Source organism: Oreochromis niloticus, linkage group LG13, assembly GCF_001858045.2.
Source record: "Oreochromis niloticus isolate F11D_XX linkage group LG13, O_niloticus_UMD_NMBU, whole genome shotgun sequence".
NCBI classification, from domain to species: Eukaryota; Metazoa; Chordata; class Actinopteri; order Cichliformes; family Cichlidae; genus Oreochromis; species Oreochromis niloticus.
The window spans coordinates 1,158,657-1,183,113 of NC_031978.2; the positions used below are offsets into that span (position 1 = coordinate 1,158,657).

At 44.2% G+C, this 24,457-nt stretch overlaps 2 protein-coding genes and 1 non-coding gene across 4 annotated transcripts; all 3 read right to left on the minus strand.

The window, feature by feature from the left end:
- Positions 1-53: 53 nt before the first annotated feature.
- Positions 54-2,191, minus strand: LOC112841916 (titin-like). The gene has a single exon (XM_025897239.1). It carries the CDS (start codon positions 2,011-2,013, stop codon positions 1,141-1,143), a length of 873 nt encoding a protein of 290 aa, XP_025753024.1. The 5' UTR covers positions 2,014-2,191; the 3' UTR covers positions 54-1,140.
- Positions 2,192-4,564: 2,373 nt separating this feature from the next.
- On the minus strand, positions 4,565-5,785 carry LOC102077762 (uncharacterized). The gene has a single exon (XR_002064242.2). It is a non-coding gene; the product is annotated as an uncharacterized LOC102077762 (transcript).
- Positions 5,786-6,869: 1,084 nt separating this feature from the next.
- kif11 (kinesin family member 11) lies at positions 6,870-20,148 on the minus strand. Of its 2 annotated transcripts, none has more exons than XM_025897755.1 (27): positions 19,950-20,148; positions 19,695-19,777; positions 17,197-17,326; positions 16,806-16,903; positions 16,617-16,695; positions 15,681-15,866; positions 15,473-15,597; positions 15,296-15,386; positions 15,067-15,212; positions 14,836-14,932; positions 14,456-14,551; positions 14,055-14,143; positions 13,865-13,952; positions 13,402-13,475; positions 13,194-13,308; positions 11,512-11,583; positions 10,153-10,288; positions 9,706-9,878; positions 9,499-9,624; positions 9,242-9,400; positions 8,578-8,717; positions 8,329-8,489; positions 8,128-8,246; positions 7,750-7,972; positions 7,500-7,672; positions 7,289-7,399; positions 6,870-7,143 (listed from the first exon to the last, which is right to left on the minus strand). In XM_025897755.1, the coding sequence occupies exons 2-27, from the start codon at positions 19,766-19,768 to the stop codon at positions 7,033-7,035; spliced, it is 3,192 nt and encodes a 1,063-aa protein (XP_025753540.1). In that variant the 5' UTR covers positions 19,769-19,777; positions 19,950-20,148; the 3' UTR covers positions 6,870-7,032. The 2 variants fall into 2 exon arrangements, with proteins under 2 accessions (XP_025753540.1, XP_003455739.1); XM_003455691.5 differs by having other exon boundaries at positions 19,695-19,805.
- Positions 20,149-24,457: the final 4,309 nt, after the last annotated feature.

A 24,457-nucleotide genomic window follows, 5' to 3' on the forward strand; every position in this document is an offset into this window, starting at 1 on the left:
CATTTTATCGCGCTTGGATTTTAGGAGGTAAAACAAGACACCATGAGTCTGTGTAGCACTGCCAGGTTTATTTTTAAAGGCACCACAGTTTCTAATAAATAATCAAACTGCCAATGTGTAAAGAAGCTGATGTGAAAGATGGAAGAGTCGGAAGAAACAAGAAAATTCGCCCTGCAGTGCTTTAAAAAAAAAACTTTTAAAAAAGTAAAAACGACAGCAGACTGAAGAGGCATGTGTCACTCATTAAGCGTTACAGGAGTACATGATGCACGTTTGAATAATGCTTCATAAACGTCCTCCATCCTCTCAGGTGCAGAGAAGCACTGCAGGGCTCCAGAGTGGATTTAAACGTGTGATCCAACAGTGTGAGTCCAGTGTGCCCTTCAGCCTACACGGCTGTGACAGGACATTAAAAGGCACAATTTTCTCACTTTGTCTCCATAAAACGTGAACGCTGCACGTTCACACACATCACAAACGTCCTTTTCCACTTTCTGAAACAGTTCTGTACATGTTTGTCCTCAAGGATGAAGCCACTAAAATATCCTAAAAACAAAGCTGACAACAGCACACATTTACAAAAAAAGAAAGAAAAGCACACCTCATTCCATGTAAGTTATCATATCATTCAGAGGGTCTTAGGACAGTAATGTACATTCTCGTTTTTATTTATATCATGATTAAATGATTGCCTCACTGCATGATTTAATTTAATTAATTGGATTATTCTGCTTTTTATCATACGTGTAAAACAAAAAGTGGATTGTGTACAGGAGTCAAGTCTGTCTGTTTCAGACAGAGAATGAAGTGAAGGACTGCTATGAGATAAAGGATTATTATTGACCTGTGAATCATGCAAAGCCACCCTCCTCAAAGATTCAGAGAATAAGAATGAGCAGGACAGATTTCCACCTTAAGAACACTTTTACAGACACATCACTTGTAACTGTACTTCAAAGCTATGATCCCATAGCTTTCCTGACAGTACAAAGGGTGTGGGCTCTTATAGGCTAATACAGGCAGCCCCTCAAATAGAAAACATTTTCTTTTGTTTTAGGGAGAATTACTGCTGCAGCAGTAGCAATGTATAATACACACAGCTGAGAGCTTGAAGACGATCTCCACACAGGCAGGCTGTTTTCATTGTTCAGTGGCTGTGTTGGAGCCATCACTCACTTTGGTGAGACTTTGACTCTCGTTTTTTTCCTCGTTTGTAGCCTTGTTTTTACCCTCTGTTTTTTTCCTGAATATATTAACATTAACCCAAGTCTTGAATGGTTCTTTGGTTTTGTAGAGAAAACCCAATACAGATAAAACAATGGCAATAACCACGAGAATAATGCTTCCCACAATCGCCCCAACCGGAGATGATTCTGGTTCTGGCGGTTTCTCCTGGTAGAAGGGATTTTTGAAGGCTTTGCTCTCTTTCTGGCTCACTGGGTTTTTCATCCTGCAGTTGAAAGTTTTCACGCTGTCCTTTTCCAGACTAGTGAGATCCCTTCTGTCTTGTCCGTCTTCCCACTCTCCATCGTCCTTCTTCCAGGAGTAGGTGACAGGCTCGGCATTTGTAATGTCTCCGTAACATTTCAGTTCACATTTCGACGATCGATCACACGCCAGCGGCTTCACTTCCACCTCAGGCTGGGGCACATCTTCGACCTCCACAGTCTGATAAACCTGACTCTGGACCTGGTTGTTGATCTCCACTGAATACAGTCCAGTGTCCGCCGCAGTCATGTTCCTGATCTCCAACACTCCTGTGTCAGTGTTCAGAGTGGTTCGGACTTTAAACTTGCTGTAATATGTCAGAGGAATCGCGTCTTTCACCCACTCAGCCAGCAGATTCTTGTCATATTTCCACACGATGCTGGAGATCGCTTTAGAGACAGACTGAGGGCTGAGCTGAAGTGTGCCGCCAACCTTGAAGTACTGCTTCACAGTCTGGGCCTGACAGAAGCTAACGTTAGCCACCAGCAGCAGCAGAAGCACTCCGTAAACCACAGACCGACCCATGTCCACTGATCAATACAGGACTGACAGAGTATCGATGATCACATCAATAAAAACTCAATCGTCGAAATCTTTTCAGGCAGGTCAGTAAAAACCGACGAAAATGAGGAGGTTTGAGTCGCTGATAACGAAAAGACCTCCGCCCTTCTCTTCCTGTGGAGCAAAATGTCGCAGAAAAAAACCTTCAGCGTGGCTTCTCTGCTGTTCACTTTCAAAATAAAAGAACAATAAAATACCTCAGAAATATTTTAACCAATTTCTACAGTCATTGATTTAAAGCCACATATTCTAATCAATTTTAGTGTTAAATGAAACATTTATTTTTGTAATATTTGTGAATCAGATGATTTATTTCTCAATAAATTAATCATGTTTCTTTTCTTTGTTAGCAATGTTAAAGTTAATTTGGAGATCTGTGAGGCGAAAGTCAGTAACAAAAACTCGCATCAATTGCATAAAGTTGGATCCAGCTGTTGTCCACGTGTTTTATGGTTTCCCTTCCTAATCCTAAAATGCTCACAGGTGAAAGTGATCAACACAGGTGAATTCAGCACTCAATCTAACGCCTCAGCACCACGAGAAGAAGAAATCAACCTGGATGGGAAGATGAAAGAAGAAGAAAGAGGCAAACAGCTTATATTTACAGCTATATAACACTGCTGTTAGTGTGAGCGTAACATCAGATACAAATTTAATAACGTCATAATCAAGAAAATCCTCAGGAACATGTAAAAAGAAAGAAGAGTTTATCAGAGGCGATATTTGAGGTTCTGCTGCTTTATTGCTGCAGTCAAAACAATCCTAGCTGATATCGTATTTATATTATTAACATGACAATGCATGTTTTACATGTGCAATAAACCAGAACAGCGACGCAACACGGCTTTATTTTGAAAGGCACGGGATCGAGTTTCCTTAGAAAGTGAAAGTAACTCTAACGTAGGACATATTATTGTCGCGCGCACTTATTATAAAATGGCTCTGTCTGTAGACACATAACGTCTGTATTAAGAGCTAAATTAGTCTTAAAGAATAAAAGCGAGAATTTGACAGCAGCCCCGAGAACCACACACACACACACACACACGGTGGCTCCACGGGTGCCCGAAGTGTTGCAGCCACGATCAGAGCAGTTTGAATTCCCACATAGGAAAGAAACCTATGTGCTTCTTAGGGAAAGAATGTGTATATAAATACATAAATGTATGTACTTATATTTATATATAAATTAATGTTTATGTTTACATATAAATGTAAATATGTCTGTATTTCAGTTCATCCACACAGTGACTGCAGGAAGTGTTCAGGGTGAATTTGATATTTACAATAAGAAAAGAATAGATGGTTTTTCTGGTTTTCTATTCAGAGATTAAAGAACAAAGCCTCCTCTCCTGCTTCCTTTCCTCTGGTGAGCTCTCTCAGTGTGTTCCTGTAAATCTTTGCACACAGGGAATGTTCTGTTTCTGTGTTTGCTTTGGACTCTGTTAATTTTTTTTATTTATTTTTTTTATTTTACCATCAGGTTAATAATAATAAGAAGAAGGCTAGTGCCCTGTATTTGGGTCCTCTCCTCTACCGTATCAATGACAGAAACATCTTTACAAAATGCGTGAAGCTGTCCCTGATGCAGTGGGATTATAGATTATTATTAAAATTAATTTAAACTCATTGAGAATGGATACGTGGCATAATGACTTCATGCACTTGATATTAATGAAACAGACAGCGAAAGACAGCGATGATGCTGTCAGACCTTCTAAAATCCTAATTTTTGTGGATGCTGAACTGTTGAACCAACACACACTGTATCATATATCATGTTCCCCTGTTATGATCTCTGGTTTAGGTTCCAGGGTTTTTGATTTGTCTTAGTTTTTTTTTTTTTCTGAGTAATTTTCCGGTGTTTTTGAGATGGAGAAAAGAAACCTTCCAACAATAATATCTCTATCTATCTAGACAGACAGACAGACAGATAGTAAATCTAAGAAACAGCTACAAGGAGGCTGGCTCAGTAGTGTGGACTTGAATGGGTGTGATCTGTTGTCCATGGTTGAGAGCAGTCTGTTCAGTGACCTCTGACCTTTGCTGACTCAAACACCTCCTGATTCTGGCCAATGGTGGAAAATCTTGCTGTGGACTAGCTGTTTGGTCCTGGACAGCCATTAGAGCTGCCTCAGCTCTGCAGTGAGGCATCTAAAAGCTCTCCAAGAAAGATGGACTGCCCTTAAGCAGGCTCCCAGAAGCTGGCCAATCAGAAAAGAATGAGCTTTATAATGGTAAACAGCCTGATTCCTATATAGCACTTTCCTCCTCCCAGAGAGCTGCGTGCTCTCCCAGAGCACTCAAAACACTTTATTCAACATGCCTCATTCACAGCCTCTTTCTATGCTCAAGTGCTTTTCATCTAACATTCACACATATTCACACTGTGATGGGGAGCAACCTCAGAGCAGCTCAGAGCTGAGGTGCTGGTGTACAATAAAAGTTGAAACTCTGACTCATGCAAAGCTGTTTTAGAAGAATCAGAGGACAGAAAACAAGGAGATTTTTTTTTATTATTCCTTTATTTATCCAGGTAAAAATCTCACTGAGATTAAAAATCTTATTTCCAAGAGAGACCTGGCATGATGAAGAAATAAGGAGAAAACAACTCATTTGCATTCACAGGACTGTTACTGGTAGTTCAGCAGTTTCTTTTCACTAGAACACTGAACGGCGAACAACGCACAAACATCAAACCCAGGCTGATGAAGCTTTACACAGAGTTACACGTCACTGAGTCCTGTGGGACAGAAATCCTCCTTTCGAGTTTCTTAATGCTTTTCCAGATAAATTCTCTCTGACAAAATACAAACAGAGCCACAGAAACCAGGGCAGCAGCTGCAAAAGCTCCGCCCACAGTGACCGCCACATCTGTCCATCCTGCAGAGTCAGGTGGGCTGCTCTGTCTGTAAAAAGGATTATTGATGGGCTCGCTGTCTTTCTCACTCACTGGGTTCTTCATCCTGCAGGAGAAAGTTCTCACATGGTGCAGCTCATTAACACTGAGGATCTCTATCTTCTTTTCTGACTCCTCCCACTCTCCATCGCCCATCTTCCAGTAGTAGGTGATGTCCTCGGGGTCTGCAGTGTGTCCATAGCAGTGCAGTAAGCACCGAGAGGAGGCCTGACTGCAGGCCAGAGGTGTCACAAAGGCCTCAGGCTGGGGCACCTCACCCACGGCTGCAGGCTCGTCGTTGACCTCCACTGAAAACACTCCAGCGTCCTCTGCAGACGCGCCGCTGACGCGCAGGCGTCCGGTCCGGTGCTGAGCACTGACCGGCTTCTGAACCGTCCGTAGTATCCCACCTCACTCACTCCCTCCGCCCACTCGGCCAGCAGGTCGTTGTTGCGTTTCCACACCACGCTGGTGATGCTTTCAGTGACCGGCGGCACAGGCTGCAGAACCAGAGCGCCTCCAGGCCGAAAGTATGCCTGAATAAGCCCGGGCTGGGAGCAGCAGGGCACGGCCAGGAGCAGCAAGGAGAGGAGGCAGAGAGCAGCTGATCGCTCCATGTTCACAGATCAGAGCAGGAAAAACAGAGCGAACACAGAAAGAGAGAGAAACTCTCCTCATGTCCGCGAAAACACGGACATCAGCTCCGATAAGACCTTCACACCTGACACTGAGAGAATGAGCTCATCCAGAATCCACAACAACAAATAAAGGACCAAACCGAAAGTAACTCTGGGTGATTTCCGTCTGACCTCAGAGCTACAAACTAACGTAACCCTCTGACACAGCAGCTCCTACCGAGGATTAACAACAATTTAAATTATTATCACGGTCACATGACCTCATTTATTCAGAATTATGTTGTTTTACATTTCAAACTCCTTCATTTAACTCTGGGTTGTTGTTTTTTTAGGTTTAATGTGTCCACGCGCACACATACGTACACAATATACTAATATAAATATCATGTTTGTATATCGTGCATATAATCAGTACAAATATTACGGTAAACAGAAAAAGGTCATAAGAAAGAAAAAATGATGTCAGCGAAACCTCGCCATCAAGCACGCGCACTTCAGAGATAAGCAGTCTTATTTGCACGTTATCAGTGGGGGAATCCCGCAATGACGTCATCCGAGGAAAACCGCAGTAAACTTTGTCTGGTTCATGAGTGTGTTTTGAGAGGAAAGCACCAGACTTCTTTTTCACTCATGGAATTCTCGGGGTTTTTCTTCGGAGTTTCTCTAAGCATGCGCAGTCTGACATCACGGTAAATTTGCTGGGATGTCCACTTATGAATGAGGACTCCAAACTGCCCGGAAATCACGTGATCCCCCCCTCGCCAAAGACTGGAACAATGGCTTGTCGAAGATTGCAGCAGGTGTCTCCACCTGGTCTCTGCACCTGTAAACTCCCACAACTTCTGCTTTTATACAGACGCTCACATCAGCTGGACTCCATGAAAGACTATCAGCATCAGGCTCCTGTTTACTCCGAGTCCCAGTGGAAAGGTGGAAGGAGTTTTGCACATTCTGGCCGTGTGTGTTAAAGACACGGTGTGTAACATGGCGTGCTGCTGTGAGCTCATCTGTCGAGGCCAGGAAACATAAATAGTGAAACTTCATGAAGCTGCACAGAAACCACAGAAACCTCACAGGCTGCCTTGTCCTCCAGCCCACCCGACACAAAAACATTTGAACTCTTCTGGTTTTGCTGAACCCACTGTACCCTCCATCACTCCACACCACATTTCATAACGTCTAACCAGGAGATCCACACGTGTCCTGTGCTGGCGGTCATAACCGAGGACAAAGTCAATGAGCTGACCGTCTGAGTGCGGCAGATTGAATAATTGACAGCAGAATAAAACAAGTATAAATCTTTAATTTTACAAACAATTTGCAGATGCTGAGACACAAACCACAATAAAACAGTTCATGAGGACACGTTTAAGATTAAAGAGGTCAGAAAAAAAGAAGAAACGGTAATAAAGTTATTAAAAATAAAGTAATAAGAGAAATAAGGTTTCAGTTCTGACAGCGGAGCGGCAGTCTGGATCTCTGAGGCGTCGACTCCGCTTCATTTTCCGACACTTTAGACCGGGACGGGATCTTCGTCTCCTTCTTGCCTTTCTTCTTCTGGAAAAGAGGAATGAAAATATGTGTTAATGTGTATTTTGTATCAAATATTTGACCTCTGACCTGGAGGGTTCGTAAAGACCCCCCGTCGCTGCCTCAGCAGCTTTTACAGTAACAGCTACACGGCTTCAAACTTCACCCTCACCTTGAAGAAAGGGACCCGCTTGCTCTCGTTGAAGACGAGGTTCTCGTCGATGAAGGACGGCTCTGTGGCCAGACTTTCATTGCACGTGCTCAGATCGTCCTCCAGCGAGTCCTGATGATGCAGCAGAGAAGAACGAGGTCACAAACAACAAGTTTCTTTAAATTTAAATGAAAATGAATCACAGATCTAAGATAAATGTGCTGAAACTCACCGGGTCAGTCTGGCTCTGCTTGTCCTCATCCTCCAGCTCCTCCTCTTCCTCCGCCTCCATGGCGGCCTGCAGCTCCTCCTGCTGCCTCCTCAGGCTCTCCAGCAGCTCGCTGCGGCGGCGAGACTTCACCAGCTGACGGGGATACACAAACTCCCGACGCTGAGGGGTCGCACCTGAAGGCAACAGCAGGTTAATGTCCTGCTGAGAACTTTAACTTTTATTTTAGGGCAAAATAAAATAAATCTGTCACCAGTGGGAACGTCTTCCTGCAGCTCGTCCCGCAGGAAGCTGTGGACCAGCTGCTCGCTCGCCTCCACGTGCTGCAGGAGCTCAGCCCGCTGCTCATGCAGGGCGCTCCAGTCGATGGAGGTCTGGTCCTTGACAGCCGTCAGTGCTCGCGTCACCTCCTGCTGGTGGTTGGATATCTCGACCTTGGCTGCTCGGAGCTGCTCGGAGCAGCGATCCTCCACGCTCTGCGGGACAGGGAGCACTTTTAGCTTTTAGTGAGTTCAGAGTTGTTCGGTTTGGTAATAAGATCTTGATCCTGTAGAGACGGTCGTGTCTCTACAGTATTAAACTGAGGGTCTGCTCTGTGTTGGGTTAGGACAGAAAAACTTTGAATTCTCACCTGACGCAGGTCCTGAGCTTCAGAGCCAACCTTCCTCATCAGTGTGAGCTGTTCCTCAGCTCGTTTCTCAGCGTGCTCCTTTACTCTGGAGCTCCACTCGAGGTCACGCTCCAACAGACCTGCACGGACACAAACACACTGAGCGTGCTGTGGATGAGGGGTTACAGCGAGCAGTAACAGAGGAGAGGAGGAGTTTGGTACCGGTGACGGAGCTGTGGATGTGGGAGCAGCAGCCTGACATCTCCTCCAGAGACTGCTGACTCTCATCCGCGGTCAGACGCAGGGAGGAGATGAGGGAGGAGGCGGAGGAAGACAGGAGGTCCGCCTGGGCCGAGACCTGGTGCTCGACTGTGCTGCAGCCTCTGCCACAGAGACAGTTTCAATGCAGGAGCTGAACTTTGAGGTTCAGTAGAAGAAAAACTTGTTGTGATCATTTAGTGCTCGACTCACCTGCTGATGTCCTCCTGGAGGCTCTGCAGGGGCTTCTGCAGGCCTCTGGAGGCCGAGTACAGGCCAGTGAACTTCTTCTTGACCTTCACAGTCAGCAGGTTGAGCTGGTCCTGGAGGCACTGGATGGTCTCCTTCATATCCTGACCGAAGCAAACGGGAAGCAGTGTTAGAAACATCCGACCCACAGAACCAGCCAGTGCGGGAACACTCAGGTGTAATAAAGGGAGATAAACCTGTTAATGCATGAAACCGTGCCACACGAGGGCAGAACAAATAAGGTACAATGCAAATCACATCGCACCCATCAACTTCATAATCTGTCATCTTCATCCTTCTCATGTATTCTGTGCACTAAACTGTTATTCTAACTTTAAATCTCCGACTGTTTGAGTTTTTGAGGCTGCAGACAGGCTGAATGTGCGCTGACTGCACCTCATGCTCAAATAGATCATTAAATGCTCTTCAAGTGGATTTAAAAATGGAACATGCATCCTAATACTTCACGTCCGAAACTGAAAACCACTACAGATCAGTCATCCTGGGCTTGAAACCATCACAGGTCCAAAGTTAACGGTCTGTATCAGGCCCCAGAACATCTGGCAGCGTCCTCCTCCAGCAGACGGAGGTTCGCTGCCTTCTCTGGTCCACACCGATCAGCTCTCACCTTCTGCTCGATCTCCTCCTCCGCCTGCCTGATCTTGTCCTCCAGCTCGTTGCGTTCGGCCTGCAGGGCGCTCAAACTCTGCACGGTGGCCTCCCGCAGCGCCGCCAGCTCCCGGACCAAGCTGTCAAACACCACCCCCATCTCCTTCATCGCCTCCGCCTGAGGAGGAGAACGAGAAGAATCAGATCAGAGCTTCGGCTCCGATATAGAGCGTACGCCATGTTGGCTCCATGTGGATGTTACTGTCGTGGACTAACTTTGTCGGCCAGCGCTCGCTGCTTCTCCACCGAAGCTCTCAGGCTGTCGTTGAGCTCTTTGGCTGCTGATAAACCCATCAGAGTTTGGACCACCAGCACCTCCTCCATGTCCCGTCGGTGCTCCTCCTGCACACACACACACAGTCTTTAGTCACACAGCGCTGATCTGAGCAGACAACGCGGCCGTGAGCGCGCTCAGACACTCACCAGCAGCTGCAGCACGCTCTCCTTGTCCTGCAGACACAGCATCTCGTTCTGCTGCACCTTCTCCTCGCAGCGGGCCACGCTCTCAGCCACCAGCGGCCTGACTCCGCCCACAAAGGACTCCACAGTGGTCAGAGCGCCCTTCAGTGCCGCCTCGTTCATCATTAGCAAACCGTCTGCACAGGAAAGAGGGCGGAGACGCAGGAAAGACCGAAGAGATGTTTTAAACAGCAAATCATCTTTTTCAGTTCAGAACATACTAAAAAATACACTAAGTATTACTACTCTTAAGTACAAACACCACAGAGTTTCGTGGTTTCGTGTAGTTTTCCCACACGAAACCTCGTCACCATCAGGCGGGTAAATTTAAAGCGGCTGCAGTAAACGGTCACAGCCTTTAGCTCTGCGGTGCCCGTCGCCTCTGTGACGGGGAAACCTCTGCGCTCTTACCGACGGCCTGCGAGTAGCTGCTCAGCATGTGGCGCTGTTTGTCTCCGTGCTGCTGGATGCAGCGCTGCACGTCTCTGAAGGAGCCCTCCATCTGCTGGGCGAAGCTCTGCTGGATCTCCCTGTTGTGCTCCTCCACCTGCAGGGTCGGTCAGAGGCAGGTTTGTGCTTCAGAACATTTGTGTTTTCAGGAAGTTTCAGTATCAAGTCACAAAAACCTGGCTTTCACCGCCCTCTGCTCTGTCTGGATTCCTGCTTTTAACATCCAAAGCACCTGAAACCCTCTCAAGTCCTTTACAGGGATTAAAAATGTTCATTTTCAGGTTTTAGTCACAGTGGAAATGATTCGAATCAGCCCACAGATGTAAAAACAGCGGCTTAAACACGCTTCATTTTTACCCTTCTGTTTATTTCCAGCTCATCGTCAGGACTTAACCAGCAGTGATAACAAGCCGCCCGACTTCCCTTTCACTTCTTTCCCAACTGTTGTGTGAAGCGGTCGATGCCTAAAGGGGGATTTTCAGTCACTCGGGGGTACTTACTCCACAGTGAGTGTTTATTTCTCTGCAGTCTGCAGAGGGAGCTCCCCACAGTGGTCACAGATAAGAGCAGGTTCCACCTAAAACACGCTGAGAGTTCCTGCAGTTTTGTGCCCCTGCAGGTTCCCCAGGTGTTCCCTAATCTTATTATCTGTGACTCAAACCTCTGATTTATGACACCTGGTGTGTCATGAGTGCATGGCAGACATAATAAGCAGCCGAGTTATGTTCACCAGAATCCGTTACTCAGAGTCAGGAAACACGAGTCTGGCTCAAACCGGATTCAACTCGACCGTCAGTCAGATCGAAGCGAGGACAGGATTAAACATTTAAACAGAAATGTGCTTTTACGGGTTAAACAGCGAGGCTGTAAAGGAAGTGCCAGATATTAGTGTTCGCCTCGGCTGCAAGTATGAGGAAAATAAGACACATCTGCTTTGCATCATCTAACATCTGTTCTAATCTGTGTCCGTTCACATCAAACATGGACAGAGTTTATACTGAGCTCTGTGTGTGTGTGAGGAAGCTCAGTGTTTTCTACCAGTGGACCTGTAGTCATAAGAGGAGAGATGCCTGATGTGATAGTGAGTGGATGAGGCTGCTCTATTCAAATTGTGACAGCCAATCAGAAGAAGGCTAAATGACCTGTTCCAGACTGCAGGAAGGCCCAGTGTGAGACCAACAGTCATCTACAGGCTCTCGGCTCGAGTCGGCCACAGTAATGATACGTCACACTGCAGTGACCAACACGAGTCGAAGCGAGCGCGTCTGCAGATGCTGTGTAATCCCCACTTTAACAAAAACAAACAAATACACACGTGACCTTTTTCTTTCTGTCCAGCTTGTCGTGGAGGCCCGACACGTCGCTGGTGCTGGCATCCGCCGTGCTCAGCAGCTGAAGGACGAAAGCACAAAGTTTCAGACTTTAATCATAAACATAAATAATCATAATTAGTGCTGGGCGATATGACGATATATATCGTGTGGACGATAGAAAAGTGTCTATCGTGCCATTTGTCTTCTATCGTTTCTAACCCTAATTTTATAAATTATTACATAAAATATATCATTAACGCTTTACAACCAGTTGGAGCAGGCACGCTCCGTTTTGCCTAACTATTTTTAAATCCCTGTAGAACTGGAACCCAGTAAGGTAACGTAATAATTTTTTTTGCATATGAAACCATAGGAGTTGCACTTACATCTTATGCCATCAGCTTGTCCTCGGTCACGGTTTCCTTCCACATATAGCTTTGCAAAAATTGCATAAAAACCACTTCCAGCAACAAAAACATAATATTCCAGAAACAGGCTTTGCCGATCCGATCAGCTGTTCATAACACTTCCTACGTTGGAATATAAGTCAGCGCGAACTATCGCATGTCCGCCATTACCTGTCCGAAACCGGAAGTGACGTCATTTCACGGAAAACATAGTTTGTTTAGCTTCAAAGCCTATGTTGGTGTTTTTAAAAGTCATGTTTGACTTTATGCTTTTCTGTATCGTTTCTGGGATGCTTAGAAGTCAAATTACACTGTTGGAAATAGTTTATATTGATGCACATGCTGTGTTTTTGCAAATTTGCATTTATTTATTTTCATTTTTCCTGTAGTATATAAAAATTTGTGTATCTCAAAAATAAAACTATGAAGATACTCAAAATAAATTTCTCGTGGTTGGAAACTATTTTGTGCAACTTTTTTGTATTTACAGTTTTGAGGGATAAGCCTCTTAAATTTCTCTAACTAGAAATATATGTAAAAAAAAAGGAAAAAAAGAAAAGATTTTCAATTTTTTTGTAGTTTATTGCACTTATTTTTTGCAATTTATGTAATTACTATGGACTTAATGCATACATATTATTAAACTTTGGGCTATAACGGTTGTATCGATGTATAGCAACTTGAAATACTTCCACAAATGGCACTACAGCATGTAAAATATAAAGATGAGCTGTGGCAGACTTGGTTCTATGGTAGGTCTTAAAGGGTTAAATAGCCTGTGCAAATATATTAGTGTTGTCTTCTCACTATACATACTCTTAACTTTATGCAAGAGAAAAAGTATAAAAAAAATATGATATTTTTCGCAAAGAAACTCCGTCTTGTGGTTTTGCGACATGGTGCTGCTTTACGTGCACCCGGATTTGCGACATGCTTTACGGTAACTCAAAACAAAGACTGCACCCTCTCCACTCGCTGTTTACAGACTGCATACTTTCCAGATGACCACAGGTCAGGTGGTATATCGTGATATATATCGTTATCGTGATATAAAATAATTCATATCGTGATAAATATTTTTTCCATATCGCCCAGCACTAATCATAAATAAACATCTCACATCTGGAAAAGGGAAGTTTGGTGAAACGGGGTGAGAGAGGAAGCTGAAGAGTCATTTTAAGAGATTATTCAAATAACAGAGAGAGGAAAGGAAGCGATGATGAAGTGGGACAGAGTCTAAATATATCCTACGGCGTGGAGCGTTGCAGGAGCGCGCCTGTACCTGCCCGGCCGTGTCATACAGCGTCTCCTGGACGGAGGAGAGCTCGGAGCAGATGAACTCCTCCTCGCTCAGCTTCACCTTCGTCTCCTGCAGGTCTCTGCTTGTCTCCTCCAGCCTGAGAGGCGCACAGGAGAAAACCACAACTTTAAATCAAACTGCGCCCCCTGGTGGTGGTTTTTAATCTCACACGTTAACAACAACCCTGCACCTCTGCTGCTTTTCGTCCAGGTCCGCGGTGCACTGCTCCAGTCGGGCTTTGCTGTCCACAAACAGCTCCGTGACCTGCAGAGAGAACACGACCACACGTTCAGGCCGCTTCAGGACTCTAAGACGTCAGCGAATAAAACGATGGATCGATGGCGAAGACGCCACAACAGACACCTCGTAATCCCTCTACAGCCAGACAGTTAGTGGAGTCTTTTCTTTGGCCACAGCAACAAACTTAGTCTCTGTAATGTTTGTGTGAAGCAAGTAACAGTAAACTCCAGATTAATGCAAGACTGCAGTATCTGCAACTGCTGCATTTAATTAAATCTCCAGCTTTAAAATCTGCACGAGAGGCTCAAACAGCATCTTCACAACTTCTAAAGTTCAAAAGTCAACTTTTAAGACCTCAGTAAGTTGAATCAGGCTCTGATTTGCAGCCGTCCGACAGCGGATGAGGATCATACCTTCTTAAGCTCCTCCTCCATGATGGCGATCTTGTCGTTGTATTCTGTAATCTGTTCCTCGTGGGCGGTGATCTGAGCCACCATGCTCCTGCGGGAATTAAAAACATAGTCATGTTTAGGAGCACCCGAGTTTCCGACCCCGAGACAGTCGGTCAGGTCAGCTATTTGGGTAAAAACAGCGTTGACCTACTCGTAGTTCTCCGAGGACAGGTAGACTCCGTGCTTGTCCCGGGTGGCGGCCAGGTCGCGTTTCAGACGCTCAATCTCCTCGGTGTATTCCTGAAGGACAGAGAAGGTCCTGAAATCTGGCGTTTCAGCCTCGGTGTCACATTTTCATTCAGGCTCTTCTGGGTCACAAATTTAAAACCTTCCGATGTGGCGTCACAGATTTTCCCGACTGAATCCCAGGACAAACACACACTTCCCTGCTGTCAGTTTTCTCAGGAGAAGTCTGAAAGGTTTCTGCTGAGACACCTAAAGACAGCCGGGACCTGAATGTTGTTCAGAGTTCTGCTTTTCCGGGCAAACCTGTGACGGCACCGTTTGAAATAAGCCCGAACACACGCTGACGGTCGCGTCGACCTCGGATACCTTGATGAGCGTCCTCTTGGTGAGCTTCTGGTTGACCTCCGGCTTGTTCATGATGTTTTTGGCCCTGCTGGCGTACTCGAGGGTGCTCAGCGTCTCCTGCACGCACAACCGAGACTCGTCAGCACAATTACAAGCAGTGAAAACAACACGGGGTAAATAAATGTGCTCGATCAAGAGAAACTAAAATATAAACGTGGTTACGTCCATCTTTTATATACAGTCTGTGCTTGAGTGGAAACATTTGCACCAACAATAACAGACGTGGGTGACGTGACATTAAAATCAAGCCTGTGGTGCAGAGACGCCTCAGGATAAATATGATGATGAATCTTTGAAAACATTCATTTTGTTTTGTTTTTATTTATGTTTTTGAAACGCACTTCCAGGTTGCTGGACGACGGCGACACGGTGGCGATGATGGAGGTTTTGGTCCGCCCTCCCAGCGAGTCCTGAAGGATTCTGGTGAGTTTGGACTCCCTGTAGGAGAAAATAAACCTGATCAATACCACTCTCTAGCTCCGCCCCCACAAAACTGTACGAGGTCGGGGGAGGCGGACCAGCACAGACACGCCCCCAGAAGACTCGTGAGACCGAGGAGGGTCGTTTCTCACCTGTACGGGACGTGAGGCCTCTTCTCCACCAGAGCAGTGATCACTCGGCCCAGCGTCAGCAGCGATTGGTTGATGTTTCCCGCCTCGCGAGCTCGCTTGTCCACGGCGCCAGAACGGCCGATGTTCTCGCTGCCGGCGAGATCGACCTGGACAGGAAGCGTTTGGATCATTTTAGACGCTGTAGGCTGCACTCCCCCCCCCCCCCCCCCCCTTATCGCCAGATTATTACCAGATTGAGTTTTCCGATCTTCACCAGCTCCTCTCCTTCCAGAGTGATCTCCTTCATGTGGATGGTGACGGAGAACACCGAGTGGGAGCGACTGTGGAGAAACGGGAAGCAGGTGAGCAAACAAAACCGACATGGTGGTTAGCGATGGGCTGAGAGCGGTTTCCTGCGAGCAGGTACCTGGAATAGGCGTTCATGAGCGTGGAGGCGGTCCTCCTCTTTGCTGCTCCGCGCTCCAGGATCTGGTAGACTTCGTCTTTGTTGTGCACCGTCACCTCCTCCAGACCCTTCACCACCACGCCGCGCTGCGGAGGCAAACACAGACACGTCAGATTCCCGGAGGTTTTCGCAGCGGGCGTTCGTTTCGTCCGAGCTGTGTGACGCTCACCTTGTTGCGAGGGTCGTCGAAGAGCTGCAGCCGCTCGCTGACGTCCTCGGTGGGGCTGAGGAGGTCAAACAGCTCCTCGTTGTAGATCTCCAGCAGCGAGACTTTGACGGAGAACTCGGTGCCGTTCTCGGAAAGCTTTTCAAAGATCTGATGCAGCGTGCGAGGGATGATGCCGGCCAGCGGGTCCTAGAGACGCAAAAACACGGGAATTTATTTCAGCGCTGACCATTATTCCACAATAATTAACATTTATTTAAGCGCACGTGCACAAACAGAGCTGTGGTGACGTTTGTCACCCTCGTTCGTTGCCAATTGTGAAACTTGTAAATAAAACATGTTTTATTTTGGTTATTTGACACATTAACACATCTGAACTGACGATAAAAAGCTGGCTGCATGTACGCAGTATCCAATAACATCCCCCCTCAAAAGTACAGCTGACTGGTACTGCATACTACCCCTCTGCAGGCTTCCAGAAACTGGCCAATAAGATGAACGAGGGCTTGTAAAGGATGAGCTGAAGGCCTGTACGGAGACCCAGCACAAGACAAAGGAGGATTATTACTAACTATGAATCAAGCAAAGCTGCTCTAGTGCAGCCTGAGGCTAAAATGAGCAGCAGGTCTGAGCAGCTACTGATGATCTGAAAACAAGACGTCCAACATCCACGTGCATAAAAACGGACACGGGGAATTATTTAAAGCCAATTCATGCACATTCAGGATGGATGCAGTCAGACTGATCACAAAACTCTGAATTTTAAAACCTGAAAATGTTTATTAATGTTAGATAGTCAAGATGTTTCCCCTTCCTATACTTCGTACACGCTGCTGCAGGATCAGTTCATTCACACTCTGTGGTTCGGCTGAATTAGATCCACATGCAGGGTTTGGGTCATACAGTAAACCAGTGAGCCCACTTCAAAGCCGAGCTCACCTCCTCCCAGGTGAACTGCTCGTCCGGGCTCCTCTCTCCCTCCATGGTGAACGTCTTTCCTGTTCCCGTCTGACCGTAGCTGTCATCAATAAAGAAAAAAAAAAAAAAAAAGATGGAAACAAAAGAGATTACAAACCGGTTCATCCGGGACGGCTCACGCCGACGCTCGCATATCTGCGCAGCACTCACGCAAACACGGTGCAGTTGTATCCCATGATGACCTCGTCCAGGATGGGACAGACGACGCTCCGGTACACTTCGATCTGCTTCGCAGACGGACCGAACACCTGAGGGAGAGAAACGCTTCGGTCAGAACAAATAAATAGAAATGACCGTGAGCTCATCGCTGGACCAACAGCAGGACACACAGCTGCAGCAATGAGCCAATCCTCATCGAGAGACACTAAGAGCCGCTTCTGATTTGAACGCAAGTTTTGTTACTTCACCTTAAGAACGGACTAAAGTTTCCTGGACTCTAATTGTGGGGTTTCAGTTTTTTAGTCTGACACAACAAGTCAGCTATGTAAGTATAAGCCAGATGTGCGAGCACAGGATGCGCCGTGTCCATTTCTCCTCTCACCATGTCGAACGTGTAGGTCTTCCGTGACGCCTTGTCGTTCATGCCTCCCGTCCTCACCATCACCTCTTTCCGGTTTTGATCGCAGTCGATGACGCCGTAGGACGACTTGCGCTCCATCGTGTTGAAAGGCCTGAAAACGCAGCAGAGGAAAACCTCGGTGACAAAGACTCGACGCCTGAGACATCTGCAGCTCTGCAGACATAATAATGAAGCTTTAACATCAGCTCGGGCGCACACGGTCCTGTTTTTAAAGATCACAGCGCGCCGACACCAAAGCTTTGACTTTGGCTCAGATTAAAATCACGGTTTGAGTTTCTGCTTCTTTCTGTCAGAGCAACGTTCATTTATTTTTTTGAAAAAGGTCCCATAATAAAGATTTACTGCTTATTATAATTAAAATACACACAGGGTTTGTGCACATACTCTGAGCTACATATGAAGACTTCTAAAAACACATTAATGCTCGTTTAGGTTCAGATAACTAAAGAACACAGACTTAAGTATACACAGATCAATGATGCTCATCCTCTGAGGCCTCAGAAAACCAGACTACATAAAGGAAATCCATATAACATTGTGAGCTTATCATGAACAACGAACCAGACGATGGACAGCAGAAGGAACAGATGAATTAACCGATTTAGCACAAATATGGGATTTAAATTAGATCAGCGTCTGCAGGCCTCAAAACATCTTTAAGACGTTTCTAAATATCATCTTAGACTCAAAATCAATAGTTTTTCCAACCCAGCAGACACTGATGCACTGAGTGGATGAAAGACGGTAAATTCAATATTTCTGACCTAAAGTTTTAGTGCAGAGTTCCTGTGCCGTGTTCTGAGCCTCCGCCACAGACTCGCCTGCACGGGTACGGGAAGATCAAACCGCGATTATGACGTTACGGACGCTTATCTCACTCAGTGTCGGTTTCAGAGCTGGTACACCGCAAACCAAAAATCCAGAGATAATCAGTTTCAGAAACTAAAAACATCGAAGCTTCTTTAAAGCTCCTCTATCTGAGCCATCAGTTTATTATCTACCCGAACCATTTCAAGCCAACTTTCTTCTGACTGGCTGCCCCTCAACTTGGTGGGCGGGGCTTCTGTACTCTGTGACATCATAGAGAGATGGTAAATGGTAAATGGCCTGCATTTGTATAGCGCTTTTCTAGTCCATAGGACCCCAAAGCGCTTTACACTACATTCAGTCATTCACCCAGTCACACACACATTCACACACTGGCGAACTAACGAGCTAACGGTACCAAAAAAAAAAAAAAAAAAAAATGTTGTGAAGCTGAGTGTTTAGTGCCAACAGAGGGGCTGATGGATTACCAATTTTCTTTTCACACTAATAATTGTTAAATGGAAACACGTGGAAGACGACTCCAGTAATCGGATCGGGACTACAAACCCATGTTTGTGTCCAACGACACAGACAGTCACACAAATCTAAACTTTCAGGGATCAATTAACAGCCAATAAAACTTAGAGAGCTAGAAAATAGCGAACAGCATCCAAAACACCCAAAACCTATTTAGTCCGATGTTAGTGCTCAGTGTTTGACATGTGCTTGAAATATTTGCATCTAGACAAGCGGGGGCGTGTCTTTGCTCCACCTGCTGGGTTTTTAAAAACTTATTACACCTTTATTCTGCCAAACCGATGTGTAAGTGAGAAAAGAGAAGGATGGTTTTATACTCATTTTTTTCACCTTGGGTTTTAAACCTGTTAATACAGGTTGAAGTACAATTAAACTGGAATGAACAGGCTTTCACTCAGTCGTGGAAATTCATCCCGAATGCTAAAAATGATAAATTACCAAGAGGTAAAACACACGCTTTAAGGTCTCTTCTAGGAAAATGATGAATAACTTAAAGATCAAATACATGAGCACTGGGATACTGAGAGACTCAAACATGTGAGGCTAGTATGATGGTTATGATTGGATGTCCCATTTCCATGCTTTTCCTGTATTTTTATAATCATTTTGCATTTCTCTGTGGTTGTGCAGGTATTTTTGCATCATTTGTGTGCACATTTCTGGATTGACTAACATTTTAACACTTTAACATTTTAACACACCCATAAACATAGAAGAAAGTAAAACAGAAAGACTCAGATTTTATTGACAAATTAGGCGCCACATGGGTTAGGGTTCCCTCAGAGGGTCAAATAGTAACTTTAAGACTGCAAGAACTGCTGATTTTTCCACAAGTAAGCTCAGGGTAGTGTTCTCATTTAGTTTCTGAGACTGTAAAATGTCAGTGACCTCTTTTTTGAGACATCTGCAAGTAAAATTTTAGCCTTTTTAAGGTCTCTTCCAGGTAAATACACCCACTGAGGGCAGTTGAACCAGTGAACATACAGCTTTAAGGTGGATTTGGTGCTGTTCCTGCACTTTTTGCGATGTTTTGAGGATATTTACGATATCTGGAGTATGTTTGTGACTGACAGCAGCAAACACAGACACAGCTGAAACTCTGTTTAACTCCTTACCTGCATCTGACCACCACCTGGATGTTCCTGCCCTTCTCCTCCCGTTTCCCTCCGCTCTGGACGTTTGAAGACATGGCTCCGAGCTGCTCCCGGACACCGTTATATCACGCACTTCAGATTAAACGGCACATAAATGAAGCAGCACAGTCATCAATACAGAAATAAACAGCAGGGAGGCGGTTTGTCCGCTTTAAATGTGACGAGCCGAAAGAAAAGCGACAAATAGCATCATAATGTTAGCTAACGAGAACTTACCAAATATCGGTTTGCGCGTCACTTCCTCCCCCGCTGCGGGTTATCCGATTATAAATCCAAAGTCTTCGATATCTTAATAAATCGTGTAATTCAGCGTTTACGGGCTGCTCTGACAGCACAGGCCGTTTTCCTACAGCTTCTCTGGCGCACTAAAACCTCCGACAGGACACTTTTCAAACTGTACTTTTAAATTTTCATCGGCCAATAGCAGGAGAGTAACGGTCACTACGTGACCGTCATTGGGTACCACGATCATGTGACACTGCCATCGCAGAGCATCACGGGAGCAGATGTGATATAAATATCGATGTACGTCCAGCAGGTGGCGACATTGTTCTGAGAAATATTTAATTAAACGAAAACAAACATGATTTTTATTTATAATTATAAACAACTATTAGAGATAATAACGTATTTTTATGTTCCCAAATAAATAATTAGACTTTTACATAAGATTTTTGATACTTGATTCGTGTTTCTTTCAATTAATTAAAAAAGGCTGAGTTTCATATGGTTAAGCCTGGAAGTGACCCGAATGATGCTGGCGGCTTCCCATGATGCACTGAGTGTTTCTTCATGCGGTCATTTTTGAACGTCTTTGAGGTTGTTTGTCTCTTTTAGGCTCTTTGACTATTTTCTTCTGTTTATTTTTCACGTTTTTCGTTGGAATTAAGTATCTCTTAATGATTGTTGTGTTCCTTTCCTTAATCAGAGACTTATCATGACCTTTGCACTTTCTCCCCTTTCATGTCGCTTGGATTTCTGGCACTTTTTGTTGACTTAACAAGATCTTTTTATGACTCTGTGTCACTTTTATGTTGTTTTTATGTGTTTGATTTTAATCTTTTTGTTCACCTATGTCATTCTCATCTCTTTGTGTTCTGTGGCTCTTTTTGCTCATTTTGCATCTTTTGTGTGTTTATATTCATTTTGTTCCCTCAGTTTTGCTTCTTTGTGGACATCGTGTGTTCACTGTGCAAAGGTGTTGGTCTCTATGGTTATTTAACCTAACATCACGTCTTTGGTCTGTGGGAGGAAAACCGACCACGTGAATGACTCGATCGTTGCATTGAATATTTTGATGTGTTTCATTATTTAAGTAGCATTAAAAATTTCAAGCTAAATAAAAGTCCAAAGACACCATAAATCACTTTGTGAAACAAAATGATCCTTTAACTTATTATCATTATTATCATTATTCATGTGTTTGTGTCTTTTGTGGGGACTGTGCATTATTTTTTTGACTGTTTCAGGTGATTTTATGACTCTCTGAGTGCTTTTTGTCATTTCTCTTCATCTTTAACGTTTCCTTCTAAGGAACCTTTTGATTATCTCATGCTCAAATGTACTTAAAAATCATAATAAGTGCTTCATAACATATGGTAACACACACAAATGGTTTTAAATCAGACTAGAATGCGTAGAAAAGAGAAAGAAAGAGAAGAAATAATCCAAAAACATGATGTCACTGATAGACTTCACTCTCCGCCTCCGTTCCAGGTTCATGAAGTGACGGCAGGCGAGCAGCAATCCATCTGCTGAGGACCATCCGCCCACTCGGCCTCCTGAGGACAGCGAGGGGGTTGCCCTTTTTGCTCTGGAAACCTCTTCATTGCACACACAGACACACACAGCTTCCCTTTGTCTGATATCTTACAGTACATCCAACTCACAGCGCTGTTGGAGGTCCTCGTTGCTGCTCCGGTCGGACTCTGCAGCACCTCTCGCTTCATTTTTCACTTCAGCAGCTGCAGAGTGTAACCAGAGACTCGTTTATTTGGACTAATAGTCACAATCCTGCTACTTTAGAGAAGCTTTATTGAGCCATCTAGGCATGGACGACTATCGTGACTATAAGTCTGCCTACATCCTCATGCAAAGCACGGCGAGTTTGGTCATTTCAGCTCCTTTAAATCTCTGCTTCTCTGTTCTCAGCACAAGTTAAACATCTCTAAGACTCAAACACTCTTTAAAGAAAGTAAAAATCATCTGACCTAAAGAGCTTTGTCCCTGCTTTTGTTGAAGAGAACAGTCCAACTCAGATTGGAGTTCATTGTCGTGGAGACTGTCTCCAATGATTTTTCTGCTTGTCTGATCAGACACTCTTAGCTGTACATGTTAGAAACATGTTGGCTGTAATCCATAACCAGAAACCTTTTTTCCTGCACAGGAGAAGTTAAACGGTGCAGGTCTGGTGGTGCTGAAGAGCTGCACAGGGCACAGGTACCAGCACAAGGTGACAAAAAACTTTTTTAGGTGGACGAGTGAGTCAAGCGCCAAGGAACACAGCACTAGATCTACAACAACAGCACAGAGGAGGAAGCAGCGAACAGCAGGCGAGAACCATCAGGTCAAGTCAGAGAAACGAAGCCAAACTCACCCAGGACACAAAAGAAAACTGACCTTCAAAGTAAAACAGGAAACAACCAAAAGAGACCAAACACAAGCATGAAAACTAAGACAGTAACACAGATACGACACGGGGGGGGGAGGCACAAACTCGAGACACTGATCATCATCTGGACAGGAAAGTCCACCAGAGCCTGAAATTCCACAATATCACCAAAAACCTCAAACAGTGAAATCAGAACCATAATCGAAACTCCACAGCAAAACACCGAAAACCAAAATGACCAGAAGATTTACAGTCTTACACATTTCCTGTACTCCAGGATTTTAAAAGCAGTAACACTGCACATGACAGCAAACAAGTCAGGGACCTGAGAATGTGCCAATGGTACTCTGTGTGCACTGTAAAAGCTGCAAACGCTAATGAGTTGCATCACCTTAGGTAAGAAGTTCAGTCGTACATTTCTTAATTTTAAGATTTCTGCTCATGTATTTAAGGTGAAGACATTTAAATTAATACATCTGAACAAACTTGGTTCTAAGAAATTAAAAACATACAAGTTTTTTGATACTCAAAAATCTTTTGCAATGTTGCCATAATTTTTTAACTCATTAAACACTGTGCAGTTTTTTTGTGGAAATTTTTAAAGTTTTTCATATCAAGATTTGTCAACATTTTCTCTAACCAAAATTACCGTCTCCATAAAGTCAGCAGACGATAAGTGTACGTCCTAAAAATCTGTTTTTCTATCGTCTAAGCAGAAGCAGCTCCGGATATTTCAGCTGTGCTAAAATCAAGCAGTGAGCTAAAAATGAAACTATTATTCTATATCTAATATATTAAACACAGATGAGGACATTCAAAGAAACATTTCCCCAAACCAGCCGAGTAAAAACATCAAAGGCACATTAGCTAACATTAGCTAATTAGCTAACATTAGCTAATCTAGAAGACAAAGGTCTGTAAGTTTCTCTAACTTTAATCATATTTCATATATATTTGGTAATAATTTTGATTTAAATTATTATGGAGATGAATAAGCACAAGATAATGGGGAATTTCATTTGACTACAAAGTCATATTTTAGTTTAATATTGATTGTTAAGTAGAAGTAGAGGCTTTAACTAGCTGCAGGCTAATTCCTGTGACTTCAAGCCTAGAAATAAATGTTTGCTTGTTTGTCTTCACTTTGTGGATTATATGACGTGCACGAGGACACGTGTGACGTGACTACCAGAGAGTGTTTTCTAGGGGACAGCTAACATATCACAAAATGTGCAGTTACTCATCTGAAAAATTGTTGGGTGTGGTTAACCACTTCCTGTGTTGAAACAATAAAAAGTATCAAAACACATAGCTCACTGCAGAACATAATAATAACATAATACGTATTATCGGATTACGTTGTGCTCCAGGTGAACATACAAGTTAAACTGTCACAAAACCAAAACAGGTGTGGACATGAGTATCTTCCCACATGTTCGCATGCGCATGCGATGTCATGACGCACAAATTTGTGTGATTATGCAACTATGTGTACATTACCAGAACACCCCAATTTTCCCATTTTTTTAAAATTGAAAATGATGCAGTTTAATGTCTCATTGCACTCTGAAATTAAAGGATTGTACAAATAAGCAATTGAGTTAAAAAAGATATCATAGAATCAATTTATGGACCAACATGTGTTCTAAACTTCTGACTCATTCATGTAGCCACCTTAGGCAGCTGAACACACCCATAAAATTATTTCTACAATAGAAATAAAATATTCTTCAGAAAATTCTTCCCATATCTGTTGCACAAGTTCCTGTAAACGTTGACACCTGTCGGTTGCTTTTACTTTTCTGTCCAGTTCATCCCAAACCAGCTCGATGGGGTTTAACCTAAGACCCAAACTCTTTCATGGCATTTTTAATTTCTCTTTGCTATTTGGGCTGATTGGGACCTGATGAATGCAAAAACAAAGAATAACCTGATAATTTTATTTGTTTACCTGATTTTTGTTTTTGACAAAAATGAGATCCAGGACATTTGTTTTAAATAGAACAGAGGCAGTTTAATGTCCTCGTAAGTGGATATCAAGCTCTTGTAGAGTAAAATTCAGTATTTTGGTCCAGACAACCCAAAATGTGATGTCCACATATGTGGACGCCAG